Source organism: Bison bison, unplaced genomic scaffold (assembly GCF_000754665.1).
Source record: "Bison bison bison isolate TAMUID 2011002044 unplaced genomic scaffold, Bison_UMD1.0 scf7180017864060, whole genome shotgun sequence".
NCBI classification, from domain to species: domain Eukaryota; kingdom Metazoa; phylum Chordata; class Mammalia; order Artiodactyla; family Bovidae; genus Bison; species Bison bison.
Window position 1 is genome coordinate 3,004,550 of NW_011494632.1, and position 15,079 is coordinate 3,019,628.

The window sequence follows — 15,079 nt, forward strand, 5'->3', positions numbered from 1 at the left end:
TATCTCAATAGGGCTTTTGTTTTAAAAAGGAAGAGGAAAATTTTACAGATATTTAAAAATATGTTTGTTTTAGATTTTGGCCAAGATTTGGAGGAGGAGTAAATATCTATTCATGTTCTTGAGATCAGAAGCTGCTATTCATTGGAGTCTTAAAATACTAACTCATGTACACCTAAGACTTACATAATATTATACATCAACTGTACCGCAATTTAAAAAAATGATGGTTCCTTGCTGGCTTGTCATGTAAATCAATATAAACAGGATTTTGAATCTTTACCTGTTTTAAACTTTCATGAATTACTAGGACTCTTTTTTCTATGTATTGTAACATGATCTGGAAAAACAAGGCATGTGTCTCTTTTTTAAAAAGAATATTTAAATTTAAATATTTCTGTATGTAAGAAATGTCACTTGGTAAGAATTGGAAAGAAAAATTGGATTCATGCTCATCTTTAAGTGTAGGCATGAAGTAACATGCATTAATTAAGAAAATAATGACTGAATTGGCAAATACTTATACTTTCCTATTAAAACCTTACCTTTGATATTTTACTGTTAAAGCCAGAAAATAATTGGTAACAACTTATGAGGAATTTATTTTCATAACTTCGAGCCAGTGTCATTTATATTTTTATGGCCTTTGTATGTGTCCCAAAGGCAGCTGTGATGGATGACATTGTGTAGGCCCAGGATTTCTCTTAATATAAATGTGATTTTTGATGTCTAAAAAACTTGTATTTGAAAAAAGCTATCTTTAATTTGGTCTGTAAATATAATGACTTATTTTAGAAGCCTCTTTTCCTGATAAGTCTAATAATTCCTGTCTTTTTTTCAAACAGGATCTGGAAATAGTGTATTCCTATTTACATGGAATGGAAGCCTTGTCCAACCTGAGAGAGCATCAGCTTAGGTAAGTCAATCTAAGATGAATAACAGTGGGATGCTAGAATTTGATATGATCATTTATTATCCTGTAGAAGTGGGATTAAAGGTAACTTACTTCTGAACACTCTGCCTCATCTGGCCTCTGTACCTGGCCTTGTAAGTTTTACATCCATGTGGTAATTTTTGACATTTCTGCCAGAGTGATCACCTCTCTCCTTCCTGTCCATCTCCTCACCTAAAGTAATAAACACCAGTTGGCGAATACACTGAAGGAGCATTGTTTGCCATCCTGGTAAATAAAAATCAATTTCTTAGCACTCAGATACATATGAAACCAGAATGTTTTTAAGTGTTCAGAGAATGACTCAGTTCGCTGTTTTAGGTCTTTGTATGGAATATATTTATTGCATTAAGTTGTCTGCCCGTTTCTGGGAAACTCACTTTATACCATAGTTGGTTTTATGCGTGTCCACTAGTAAAAATCTCATCACATCTCTTGTACAGCAATACATCAGCCTTATTTGTGGTTATCTGGGCTTATACTAAAAGATCAAAACATCTTGTATAATCTAGTGATTAACTGGAACAGAAAAGAAAGGACCTTGGGAAGATGGATTGCAGGTAAACACCAACTAGGAAGTTATGGGAAAATTCTCTTTCCTCCATCTCCAGATACTTTTGATACCAGCAGTTTTTAATTATGAAAGGAATACTTTTTCTATGTATTTCCCTTTTACTCTTTAAACACTAATTAATTTTTGAGCATGTCAATTTCATATTTAGTTGTTAATTGAAAAACATATCAAGAGGATTGAATACTTCTAAAATTAAATTTTTAATGAAAATCATTTAAAATAGATTGTAGGTTAAGTGTTTAAAAATTCAGTCAAGTTTTATTAGAAAGGGCCAACCCATTGGGAATTTAGAAGATGGCTCAAATTAAAGCTAGGATAATTTCTAAAGTGTGAAATTTTCATTTTATGAATTTTGATGGCAGCTATCCTAGGAAAGGAGAAGGCAGTGGCAACCCACTCCAGTGCTCTTGCCTGGAAAATCCATGGATGGAGAAGCCTGGTAGGCTGCAGTCCATGGGGTCGCTGAGAGTCGGAAATGACTGAGCGACTTCACTTTCATTTTTCATTTTCATGCATTGGAGAAGGAAATAGCAACCCACTTCAGTGTTCTTGCCTGGAGAATCCCAGGGATGGAGAAGCCTGAGGGGCTGCCCTCTATGGGGTCTCAGAGAGTCGGACAGGACTGAAGTGACTTAGCAGCAGCAGCAGCATCCTAGGAAAAGCCTGTAGTGCCAATTATCTGTTGTACTGAGTGCAGTTAACCTGCAAATGCAAATTGATTAATATACAAATGCAAATGTCACTTTGCCATATGCATATAAAACTTCACATGGGTGATATTTTGATAATTAGATTATATTGATTATATAATATGTGTCTGTAGTATATGTGGTCATAAAATTATTTAAGGTAATAGTAATTCTATGCAATAAAATAAGGAAAATTTTAATACATCTTATGAAGATTTTCAAGATTAAAAAAGTAGAGGTAATATAATAAAGCCCCATACACCCCTTAACCTGCTTCAGAACCATGAATTTCCTGCTGTTTCGAAAGTAAATTTTGGCTGGAAATAACTGATTACTTCAACAGTATAGTTTAGTGTATTTGTACCTTAAAAAGTCCATTTTGGAGATCATTCAACTTTGTTGGCATGAACTTACAAGGAGACACCTTTAGGATGTTTATCTTGTTCTGCTTATTTGTTTCTCATATTTATGAAAAACATCAGCTGAAACTAAGTCCTTTTTTAGAACAAGATTGGAATACCAAAATGAATAATAGCGAGAAAAGAGGTACAGATAAACTCAATGACTTGGATAAACTACTTTGTAGTAACCACCATTTCTGGGAAAAATACATCTTATTTAGATGTTACTTCCTTTGAATTTTATAAATAAAGTTTTCCCTGTGGGATTAACAGAGAGCAGTTAAGACTTCCATGTAATGTAGTTTTCCAAATTTAGGAAAACAACAAAAAATAGCAGCTCGTAAGATTTTCCAAGTCTGTTTCCTCAGTACTGGGCGGCAGGACACTGGTATTTGGAGGGGCAGGTGGGGAGGCTTTCCTCTTCGGGAGCCCCGCTTGGTGCGCTGTGGGCCATCCAGTGCGTGCATCCCGAGCGGATCCACGTGCGGTCAGTTGGCTCTGTCGCTGTGAGGTCGCTCACTCCACACAATCTGAAGGTTTCAGAGCTTCACTCAAAACCTGGATGTCTTTCCACACAGTGTCATTTTTCTAATGTTCACTCCCTTAATCCATATGGATTAGAAGCAGCATATTTGCAAAGGGGAGGAGGAAGCTCCAGTTGGGAGTTGAGGCCAAAATATCTTTAAAAAGCAGAGTAACTGCGGCCATTCAGTGTTGGAAACAAGAGATTGCTGGGGAGGGGAAATATATGTGTGTGTGTGTATATATATATATATAAAATAAAGCTGTATATATAGTTGTATATAGTATATGTGTGTGTGTCCATGTATACATTCTTCAGCATTATGGATGAGCATAATTATTATTACACAGGCAATCTTAGACATTAAGGAACAATTAAAATGTGGCTAGTATATTCTTTAGGAATTCGGGGAAGATCAAACAATCTGTTAACAGCATTTAAGAAAAAAAATTTTGGTACTTTCCCCATGTATTTACAGCATTGTCACATAGATGATTTTGCCTTGATCTTCTGTTGGTGCTGGTTAGGCTGATTTGTGCAGTCAGCAGTTGTCACCTGCAAGCCTGCTATGTGCTGGAAATCAGGTCGGCCGTGGAGATGCCACAGTGAAGTTGACCAGACCCCTGCTGCCACGGAGCTTATGTTCCTAGTGGGGCAGACAGGATTTAGGGGTGTAGACCATTGTTGTTTCATTCAGATGTTAGCATGTTGGGCTACTCTTACTTTGTGGTTGAAAAGAGGGAACATTTGTGTCAGCTCAGCCGCTCAGAGATCCCCACGGTGCCGATGGGTCCTGATGCTCTGGGTGGGAGCAGGCAGGAGCCGTGGGAAGGCAAATGTAGGTTGGGATACTCAGTGCAGTCAACAGCGCAGGGCTGTGTATTCAAGGACAGGGGCTTGGATTTTCTCCTGAAGGCAGTGGAGATTAAGAGCAGGTGTGAGGTGCTGTGACTGCAAGTCAGGAGAACAGGCAACAGGTGTGCAGAATAGAAGCAGATGCTACCTCTGTAGTTCTCTAGGAGATAATAGTGGGATGATGGCTTAGACGGGTTTCCCAGGTGGATCAGCAGTAAAGAATCCACTTGCCAGTGCTGGAGCTGCAGGAAACTTGGTCCTATTCCTGGGTTGGGAAGATCCATTGGAAGAGTAAACGGCAACCCACTCCAGTGTTCTTGCCTTGATAATTCCATAGACATAGGAGCCTGGCAGGCTATAGTCCCTGGGGCCACAGAGTCAGACAAGACTGAGTGACTGAGCCATGCGAGCACGATGACTGATACCAGGTTTTCACAGGTGGGTGGTGAACGTGGTTAGCCTGGGAGGATGTCTCTTTGAAACAGGAACTGGTGGAAAGACGGGCTGTGAACAAAAGAGAGGAGTCAAGGATGATGATGCCAAAGTTTTTGGCCTAAACAGTTGGGTTCTGATTGGGGAAAAGCAGATTTGTGGGGTATAAATTTAAGATCTTTTTGGATGTTTTGAAGATGAAATGGCTATTACACCAAGTAGGCATTTAGAAGAGTGGGTATCACAGTGAGGGCTTGGGTGTGGGGAGTGGCTTTGGAAGCCATCAGGTTATGGATGACGTTAAAAATCACAGACTGGATGAGGTTACGTGGTACAGAGGAGAAGAGGACTAACAGCCCCTGGAGGTGGTCTGTTTAGAAGTCAAGTGGGGACTTCCCTGGTGGTCAGGTGGTTAGGACTCTGCACTGTTACTGCAGAGGGTCTGGGTTCAATCCCTGGTCAGGAAACTAAGATCCCACAAACCCCATGATGTGGCCGAAAAAAATAAGTCAGGTAGAGGAATGGGCAGGGGCAGGGAGTCCAAAGGAGTCAGAAAAAATGGTTAGTAAGAAATAGAGGAAAACAATAGAATGGGAAAGACTAGAGATCTCTTCAAGAAAATTAGAGATACCAGGGGAACATTTGAGGCAAAGATGGGCACAGTAAAGGACAGAAATGGTATGGGCCTAACAGAAGCAGAAGACATTAAGAAGTGGTGACAAGAATACACAGAAGAACTGTACAAAAAATCTTCATGACCTAGATAATCACGATGTGTGATCACTCACCTAGAGCCAGACATCCTGGAATGCAAAGTCAAATGGGCCTTAGGAAGCATCACTACAAACAAAGCTAGTGGAGGTGATGGAATTCCAGTTGAGCTGTTTCAAATCCTGAAAGATGATGCTGTGAAAGTGCTGCACTCAATATGCCAGCAAATTTGGAAAACTCAGCAGTGGCCACAGGACTGGAAAAGGTCAGTTTTCATTCCAGTCCCAAAGAAAGGCAATGCCAAAGAATGTTCAAACTACCACACAGTTGCACTCATCTCACATGCTAGTAATGGTCAAAATTCTCCAAGCAGGGATTCAACAGTATGTGAACTGTGAACTTTCAGATATTCAAGCTGGATTTAGGAAAGGCAGAGGAACCAGAGATCAAGTTGCCAACATCTATCGGGTCATCTAAAAAGCAAGAGAGTTTCAGAAAAACATCTGCTTTATTGACTATGCCAAAGCCTTTAACTCTGTGGATCACAACAAACTGTGGAAAATTCTTAAAGGCAGAAATACCAGACCACCTGACCTGCCTCTTGAGAAATCTGTATGCAGGTCAGGAGGCAACAGTTGGAACTGGACATGGAACAACAGACTGGTCCCAAATTGGGAAAGGAGTATGTCAAGGCTGTATATTGTCACCCTGCTTATTGAACTTCTATGCAGAGTACATCATGAGAAACACTGGGCTGGATGAAGCACAAGCTGGAATCAAGATTGCTGGGGAAATATCAATAACCTCAGATATGCAGATGACACCACCGTTATGGCAGAAAGCAAAGAAGAACTAAAGAGCCTCTTGATGAAAGTGAAAGAGGAGAGTGAAAAAGTTGGCTTAAAGCTCAACATTCAGAAAACGAAGATCATGGCATCTGCTCCCTTCACTTCATGGCAAATAGATGGGGAAACAGTGGAAACAGTGAGAGACTTAATTTTTTGGGGCTCCAAAATCACTGCAAATGGTGAATGCAGCCATGAAATTAAAAGATGCTTACTCCTTGGAAGAAAAGTTATGACCCACCTAGGCAGCATGTTAAAAAGCAGAGACATTACTTTGCCAACAAAGGTCCATCAAGTCAAAGCAATGGTTTTTCCAGTAGTCATGTATGGCTGTGAGAGTTGGACTATAAAGAAAGCTGAGCACCGAAGAATTGATGCTTTTGAACTGTGGTGTTGAAGAAGACTCTTGAGAGTCCCTTGGTTTGCAAGGAGATCCAACCAGCGCATCCTAAAGGAAATCAGTCCTGAATATTCATTGGAAGGACTGATGCTGAAGCTGAAACTCCAATACTTTGACCACCTGATGCGAAGAACTGACTCATTTGAAAAGACCTTGATGCTGGGAAGGATTGAGGGTGGGAGGAGAAGGGGACGACAGAGAATGAGATGGCTGGATGGCATCACCGACTCAATGGACATGAATTTGAGTAAACTCTGGGAGTTGGTGATGGGCAGGGAGGCCTGGCATGGTGCAGTCCATGGGGTCGCTAAGAGTCTGACACAACTGAGCGACTGAACTGAATTGAATTAGAGGAAAACCAGGAGACTTAGAGAAGATAATGCTGTAAGGAAAAGAGAGTCATCACATGCTACTGAGAAGTGGAATTGATACAAGGTCAGAAAAGACTGAGATACCAGAGAGGATGCTGGTAGTTCTTGGAGGTTTTTTTTTTTTTTTTGAGTTTCAAGGACCTAGTGATTGGGGAGTGGGAGAGGAGGATGAGAGAATGGAGACAGTTTATGTAGACAACTCTAAAAAGAGAATTTCCATCATGGGAAAAGCAGAGCGTGGATAGTAGCTGGAGGGGCTGTGGGTTCAAGAGTGTCCCCTCCCTCTGTATGGGCGATGGACCTAAGGTGTATTTATGTATCAAAGGAAGCCATTCAGGAAAGAGGGAGAAACGGGTGATGGGGAGGGAGGAGATGAGCGTGCAGGAGCACAGGAGCCACTGTAGCAGGACTGAGATCTTGGAGAGGATGCGACAGGAAACAGGGCAGAGCCTGTTATATAATTTAAGACCTGGTATTTTTAGACCCATGACTTAAGTCTCATCCTTTCCTGGGAAGAATTCGTGTGATTCAGTCTCTTAAAACTCTGTGTTTAATGTGTGTTCAAGGACCCATGCTGCCTCCCGGATTTCAGCGAATGTTTCGGGTGGTTGCAGGAAGAACAAGGCAAAAGAAGTCAGGTGAAGTGTGTTCAAGTGAAAAAGAAATCAAGAGTGAGTGGCATGGTTTGGAGTTTGCAGACAGGGAACACATCTGTGTGTGTTGATCCCAGTGTTTCACAGGTTGGAGGTTGGTTGGTAGCCCCAGTGACCAAAGTGCAGATGCTGTTGAAGTAATCACTTTTATAGCCAGTCCTTATTATTCCTTCTTAGTTTCTCCTTAGGAAGAAATAGTCATTTTCTCTTTTGCATTTCTGTACTTTTGGGACATTTTACTCAGGCTTAATATAATAAGATGTTTTTTGAAGATGCTGTTCTTGAGGTAATTTTGAATACTTAAACATTCATGTTTTCCATAATTTTTTCTTCAGAGATGAATCAGCTGAAATAACAAATCTTTAAGTTATAAAGCATATGCTTAGTCATTTTAGTCATAAAAATAATGACTTTAATGAAAGTCTACTTTTGCCTGAAATTCCATACTGTTAAGTAACATCAGTGTTAAACTGTGGATGACGTTATCACTTTATAAATTAATAGGTTTCCTTTCTGGTTTTCAGCTTCCTTTTCATTTTCTGTTTACCTTGGAGAACATTAATTTGTCCACATGTCCTTTACAAAGTATAAAACACATACAATTTTGTTCTCTATGAAATGAATCTGGTGAAGCTGACATCTAACGAAATGTTTCTTTTCAAGCTTTTTTTTACCAGATTCATTTTATTTTGTTAACCTAGGTACCATAAATACTTACCTTGAGGCCAGTAAATGGTTGTGACAATTCATAGAAATAATCTTAATTTTCTACATAATGTCTCATTTACAATTTAAAACTATTAGTGTGTTTTTTAATGACAAATGGTGAACTCATGTCTTTATTTTTTGTTTTACAGGTTGATGTGTGAAACTGTGAGATACGAAAGACATGAAGCCAATGAGGTTTTGTACTAGTAGGTGTCTCCTTTTTCTTTGCACCGTGCGTGATATGGCAGCTAAATGATGCACTTAGAGTATCGGAGAATTACTAGGGACACCTTGTCAAGTTGGCGTTACTTAATTTTGCATTAACTTTTATTGCATATTGTAGCAATGGGAAGCATTTCAGCTGTTTCCGGTCATAAAGTAGAAGTTTGCAGCCCTTTGCTGATAAGTCTGCATATGCATTTATGTGTCTCTCGTGTAGTTCAGAGATGGTATTTGACATTATGGAGTATTTTGACTTTTATCGTTATGAAATGAGAAATAGTCTGGACTGGAGTCTTTCCAAAGGAACAGAATGCATATATTGCCACCATCACACCAGGTGGGAGGTAATGATAGCATAAATGCCATACTTTGGCTTGTCTTTTTTTTTTTTTTGACTGCACTCTGTGGCATATGGGATCTTAGTTCCCCAACCAGCTATTGAACCTGTGCCCTCATGGTGAAACCATACAGTCTAACCACTGGACCAGCAACAGGAAAATGAACTGCCCGTGTCTCTCTGGGCTTAGTTTCTTCCTTAAATCATGTTGATATTCTTTTTAAGGTGTGTGACACACTCCTTGAAACAATGGCAGCTAGTTTCTTAAAGAATGTGATAAGCACGCAGTAGATAATTATTGGTGTATTAAGGATGTGTGGGTTCTGATCTACTAGACATGTAATTCTGCTGATAATGTTTGCCATGAGTGATGGTTGTTCTGTTGACTTTTCTTCCTGTTTTTCAAGTCACTTAGCAAATAAATACTACTTTTCCTGCATATTATAAGGAGTCTTTATTGAAATAAATAAGATACAGCATCTGCACTTAAGGAGACATTAATCTTTTGGTAGAAATACAAACAGAAAAAAATGGAAAACAGCAACAACAAAAACTAACCAACCAGGATGACTGAGACTATAGGTTTGCACAGAAGGGGTGCAGGGGAGGGTCTGGGAGAAGTGGCCCTCTGTACTACGTCTCCTGGTGTGTCTGGTGTCTCGAGAGACTTGGCAGGAGACACCATGTATACAGGGGCTCAGAGAGGGAAGGGCCTGGCCTCACGTTTTGAACAGTGTGGCAAGTACAGTGCGAGTGGCTTGGGGTGTTGTGGGGTCAAGAGAAGAGGTGGGTCACAGTCACGTTTGCTTGTGAACGTACTGTTAGAAAAGTCATCCTTGCTTCTTTAGGCAACTAAAAATGAGTGCTCTTCCTTCTCAATTACATTTTATTATGGAAAATCACAGATGTTCACAGTATTAGTGACATGGTAATAAAACAGACCCCCATGGATTCATCATGCCACACTGCCCACTGATCACCAACAGTGCTTTATCTCTTACTCCACCTCCAGCAGATTATTTTGAAGGAAATCCAGACATATCAATTCACCCAAAGTTGTTTTGATATGTGTTTTTATCTTTAAAAGATAGACCCAAGAAGAAAAAAAAAAAAGCTTAGCCACAGTATTATCATCAAACCTCAAAACATAGTTCTTTCATATCATGAAAATTAAATTTTTTGGGTACAGTTTGTTTATTGATTGGTATCTTTCTTAAGTGTCTTTTAATCTGCAGGTAAGTGGCTAGTTTTCAAGCAGCAAAATGATGTGACCAGAGGCCTTCCAGCCCCACTCATTCCCTCAAAGATAGGCTCTGTGTCTGCCTGAAAGCCCAGGGGGAGCGTTGGATTGAGTGGACTGGCAGGGAGATCTGTCAGGAGGCCACTGCCGGAATCTGAGATGATGGTGCTTGATCTGGGGCAGAGACAGCAGACACTGGACAGTCAGGGGTGGATTTTTTTCTTTTTAATTTCGGCTGCACTGGGTCTCCATTGTGGTGCTCAGGCTCAGAGATTGTGATGCACAGGCTTAGTTGCCTGAGGCATGTGGGATCTTAGCTCGAACCCAAGTCCTCTGCATTGGAAGGCAGATTCTTAACCACTGGACCCCACCAAGGAAGTCCCATGGATGGATTTTAGAAGAAGACACGGGTGGATCTGATGCAGGATGGTTCTTGGCTGTCTACATCCATCTTAGGCTTCAAAGGCCGTACGTACATCCAATGGAGTAGAGTACAAAATAACCAGATGGAATTGGTAATGAGAAAACTCACAATGGGGGCAAATGCCCTTAATATATTTATCCTTGAAGGAATCAAGATGTAAATAACTTAGACTATTAGTTCTCTTTTAGGAGCAATTAAAAGCTACCTGTGGAATGGGTGTATGTATGTTAGGGTTGATGATCTCTGATGAGTATTATTAATTTGTTTCAGCAGTCCAGTGGCAGTCAGTGTCAGCTTCCTATTGGTTTGTCTTTTTCCCCTGAAACATGATCTGGGCCGTGTTGACGATGAGATAACAGCAAACGTGTAACAAGCCCTCTCTCCATCCCGCATACGTGAATCCAAGCTTTGTGTGTATTAGTTTACTTCCTCCTTCCAGCTGCCCTGGCGGATCTTTTCATCACTGCTGTTTTACATGGGAAGGCCCTGAGGCTTGGAGAGAACAGAAAGCTGCCCCGAGAGCACAGCTCAACCTGGGGTCTGCACTCAGCCCCCCCAGACATAGTGACTCTGCAGCCTCAGCTGTCCCCCTACGCAGCAGCACCCCCACCCCCTTCATGCCTCCATAGAAGATGGTGTCCTGTGCATGTGGGTGAGGACTGCATCTCGCCAAGGGGCAAGGGCGGCCCCTGCAACTCACCAGCCCTTCTGCCTGCATTGGCCTGGCTTCCTAACAGTTATTATTTATTATCCATTTAAATGGAAGGTAGATCACAGTGTTTTAAATATACTTTTTTTTTAATTTAATAGAGTCAGTTTAGGCCGTGAGCTCTGCTGATCACACACAGCCATGACTTGGAACATCCTACATTGACTGCATTTGGGCTGGAATTTGCAGCCCGAGCTGATTGTGTTAATTGTTCCTTTTGATGAATTAGAATCAGGTGGCAATGTAAGCAGTGACGAGTCTGTGGGTCATGATTTCATAAGACCAAAAGTTCAGAGACTTGAGTGTAGATTCACCCGGTCACACTCCCAGGCTTTGGCCGACCTCCTGTGAAGGATGATGATCCGTGAACAGGCTTGTCTGCTCTGAGCAGTTGGTGTAGGCCCAGTTTTAAAAATGAAAGAACGTCTGTATTTGGGGTGTGTAAAACTCCTGTGATGATTTAGTAATACCACTACTTTTCTAGGGACCTTTTGTTTTTACCTCATGGGGGGACTGACTTGTCTGCTTGAGCTTGGAGAATGCAGTGTAGTCGAAATATCAGAGACTTTCAGAATTTGGTTTTATAACCAAGAGATGAGTATTTGTTTTCCTTATTATGTTTGTGTGCTGGTGACTTCGAAGACTATAATAATGTCATAATATCAAGACAATCATAATTTCACCAGGTAAATCTAGTACTCTTTTAATCCACCTCTGTGCCTCACTGTTCTCATCTGTCAAATGGGAAGAATGATCACAGGGTCCCCGCTTTGGTGCCAGTGTGAGGCTGATATGCAGGGCCCTGTGTGGAGAACACAGAGCAGGCACGCGCAGTCAGAAATGCCAGTGGTGGGCAGCGTCCTCACTCCATCCACTGTTCTCATTGTTTAGATTTTGTTCTCCCATTGTTTTAGCTGCTTTAAGCTTTGTTTAGGAAGGAATTATGACAACTATCTATAACTTCTATCAATAACTCCCCTGGCGTTATTTTAACATAAGCAGTAAGGCAGAATGCCATTTTAAGTTGTACTGCGATTCAGGGGAGAATTGCGATTCTGATGAAATGGAATTTTTAAAGTGTAGACTTGCCCATTTAGGATGTAATATTTGTTATCCTAGAAAGTTAGGTATCGTTAGTTGAGCTTTACACGGTGGACAGAAACATCAGGTAAATTCTCCCTTCCTTTCATTTGTTATTGAGTATATGGTTGTTTTGCTGGCTTGGAAGTGCTGAGTGGGACAGTACACATTTCATACCTGAGGGACTTCAGAGAATTTAAGAAAGGAGCTAAATACACGTGTCCATTCTCTTTTTCTTTAATGGCCAGCCATCCTCACCATTTTGGTTTAGTATCTAGTGAAGTGCTAAAAAAACCTTTGGATAAGAAATTGAACCATCAAAATGTGTTTTGTTTTCTTAAATTTAAAGCATACACAGACACTCTATAAACTCAGGTAACTGTACTGCACGCCCACTATGCACACACATGTTGGAATGGGTGCTTTGGTTTCCAGAAGTTTTCATAGCACTTAGATATGGGATTATCTCCCTCTGTTGCAGAAGAGGAAATGGTTCCTTTCATCTAAATCTACATCTTGGAGAACTTCGGCCCAGCTGCCCCTCTCCCAGGACCTATCAGTCTTTTCAGTCTGTGATGCGGTTTCTGGCTTCCACAGTACCCTGTGTCTAGATGTCACATCTCCCTGTCCCCTCCACATTCCCTTCCTACTGCAGTAGCCATTTTGTGCTCAGATCTGCCTGAACCTCTGTCCCCTCCTCCCCCTGGAGGAGGAGCTGCCCCTTCCTCATGGTGTTGGTCACCCTCTCCCCTGGTTCTTCCCTCTGGAGGAAATGGTGTTGGCCCTCTTCCCCCGGGTCCCGCTCCGTCTGGAGGAGGAGCTGCCCCTTCCCTGTGGTGTTGCTCCTCTCCCCCAGATCCTCTTTTCCCTGGAGGAGGAGCTGCCCCTTCCCTGTGGTGTTGCTCCTCTCCCCCAGATCTCCCTCCCCTGGAGGAGGAGCTGCCCCTTCCCTGTGGTGTTGCTCCTCTCCCCCAGATCTCCCTCCCCTGGAGGAGGAGCTGCCCCTTCCCTGTGGTGGTGCTCCTCTCCCCCAGATCCTCTTTTCCCTGGAGGAGGAGCTGCCCCTTCCCTGTGGTGTTGCTCCTCTCCCCCAGATCTCCCTCCCCTGGAGGAGGAGCTGCCCCTTCCCTGTGGTGTTGCTCCTCTCCCCCAGATCTCCCTCCCCTGGAGGAGGAGCTGCCCCTTCCCTGTGGTGTTGCTCCTCTCCCCCAGATCCTCTCCCCTGGAGGAGGAGCTGCCCCTTCCTCATGGTGTTGGTCACCCTCTCCCCTGCTCCTTCCCTCTGGAGCAAAGGGTGTTGGCCCTCTCCCCCCGGGTCCCGCTCCGCCTGGAGGAGGAGCTGCCCTTCCCTGTGGTGTTGCTCCTCTCCCCCAGATCTCCCTCCCCTGGAGGAGGAGCTGCCCCTTCCCTGTGGTGTTGCTCCTCTCCCCCAGATCTCCCTCCCCTGGAGGAGGAGCTGCCCCTTCTCTGTGGTGTTGGTTCTCCTCTCTCCTGGTCCCTCCTCCCCCTGGAGGAGGAGCTATGGCTTTGCACTGCTGCTTCCCCCACCGCCCTCACCTCTGATTCCTTGCCCAAACTCATAGGATAAAGATGCTCAACTGTGAGCTTGGTATGTTGTGATGTACACATGTGCTGTGTGTAAGTACGAAAATTCAAATACCCGTGGATACATGCCTACCCACAAATAGACTTACTTAAGATTGTTTTATGTACATATGGTGATAGTTTAAAGTTTCTCAGCAATGCTTTTTGGAGAAGGCGATGGCAACCCACTCCAGTACTCTTGCCTGGAAAATCCCATGGACGGAGGAGTCTTGTTGTCTGCAATTCATGGGGTCTCGGAGAGTCTGACTGAAGCGACTTAGCAACAGCAGCAATACTTTAAAAAATACAATATTTTATATTTACTTTTAATCTTTGAAAATGTTTTATTTTTGTGATGAATCAAAGAGCAGTAAAATAAATCATTTAAAAATGTATTTAGTTGGTGAACTCCATTAGGGCAGAAACTACATTGGGTTAGATTTACGCTTGTGTTGCCCAGCACAGACATTTGCATCTTGTCTGTTCTCATTGTTATTTTTTTGCATTTACTTGAAAGGAATTATTCCTTTGCTAGATCAGCTGAGAAAGACCTTCTTTATGGTCTTTCAGGTAAAACAGCATGCATGTTTAGGGTTAGGGTTAAGTGTTAAGTCCTTTGTATTGATTTTCTATGAAACTACTTAGTAAAAACCTGAACTCTTCTTAAATTCAGCTGTTTAAAGTTGCGTGTGGTCAGCAAACGAGGTTTCCTCCCTGTGCTTTCTGATTGGTGCGGCCACAGTGCTCTGAGCTGGCAGTACGTGTCAACCCTGACCTTGGCAGTGGGGTGGGCAGGTTTGGTGTGGGTTTGTTTCTGGACGGCTGCAGGTTCTTTTTAGAAATTCTGGTGCCAGTTTGCTGTAGGTGAGGAGCAGGTTTACCCTGAAAATGAAACTAGTGTGTAACTGAAAGACGCAGATGTGTGAATTTCATGACCCACTGGTGTTTTTCAGAAGAGTTTCTGCTGTTAAATTTGAGAAATTGTCCCTCAAGTCCTTGGGTTTAGCCGTCTGCCCTCAATATAGCTGAATCACTGATGAATGGATTGTCATAAATTGTAATCTGTGTCGATGTTTTTTCTTTAATTCAGAAAAAGTTTATTGAGTAACTTCATGACACTTAAGACCTCACTCCTTCATTTTGTTTTTAAAATGAATTTTATAAAGTTAAGAATGACTATATGTTGAGTCTGTAGAATCTTTGGCTTTACTAGTTCTTTAGTTGTTTATATCATTCCCTTTGCTGGTTTAGTGAATTACCCTGGTTAAAAAAAATTATGTCCACATATTCCCCCCATTTTCAAAATACTAATTTTTTAAAAATAAAAATATTTTCAAAATACTTTAATATATTCAAAATAAAATATTTTCAA

At 41.9% G+C, this 15,079-nt stretch overlaps 1 protein-coding gene across 2 annotated transcripts in view; it reads left to right on the forward strand.

Moving 5' to 3' along the window:
• The first annotated feature begins 881 nt into the window (after positions 1–881).
• RAPGEF2 (Rap guanine nucleotide exchange factor (GEF) 2) overlaps positions 882–15,079 on the forward strand; it is a 188,833-nt gene continuing 174,635 nt past the window's right edge. Inside the window, exons 1-3 of one of the 2 annotated variants that reach the window (XM_010836093.1) lie at positions 887–913; positions 7,317–7,421; positions 8,261–8,317. In XM_010836093.1, the coding sequence (XP_010834395.1) occupies positions 8,265–8,317 (53 nt within the window). In that variant the 5' untranslated portion in view covers positions 887–913; positions 7,317–7,421; positions 8,261–8,264. Of the gene's footprint in view, positions 914–7,316; positions 7,422–8,260; positions 8,318–15,079 lie in introns of both variants that reach the window. The other variant, XM_010836094.1, reaches the window with a different exon arrangement.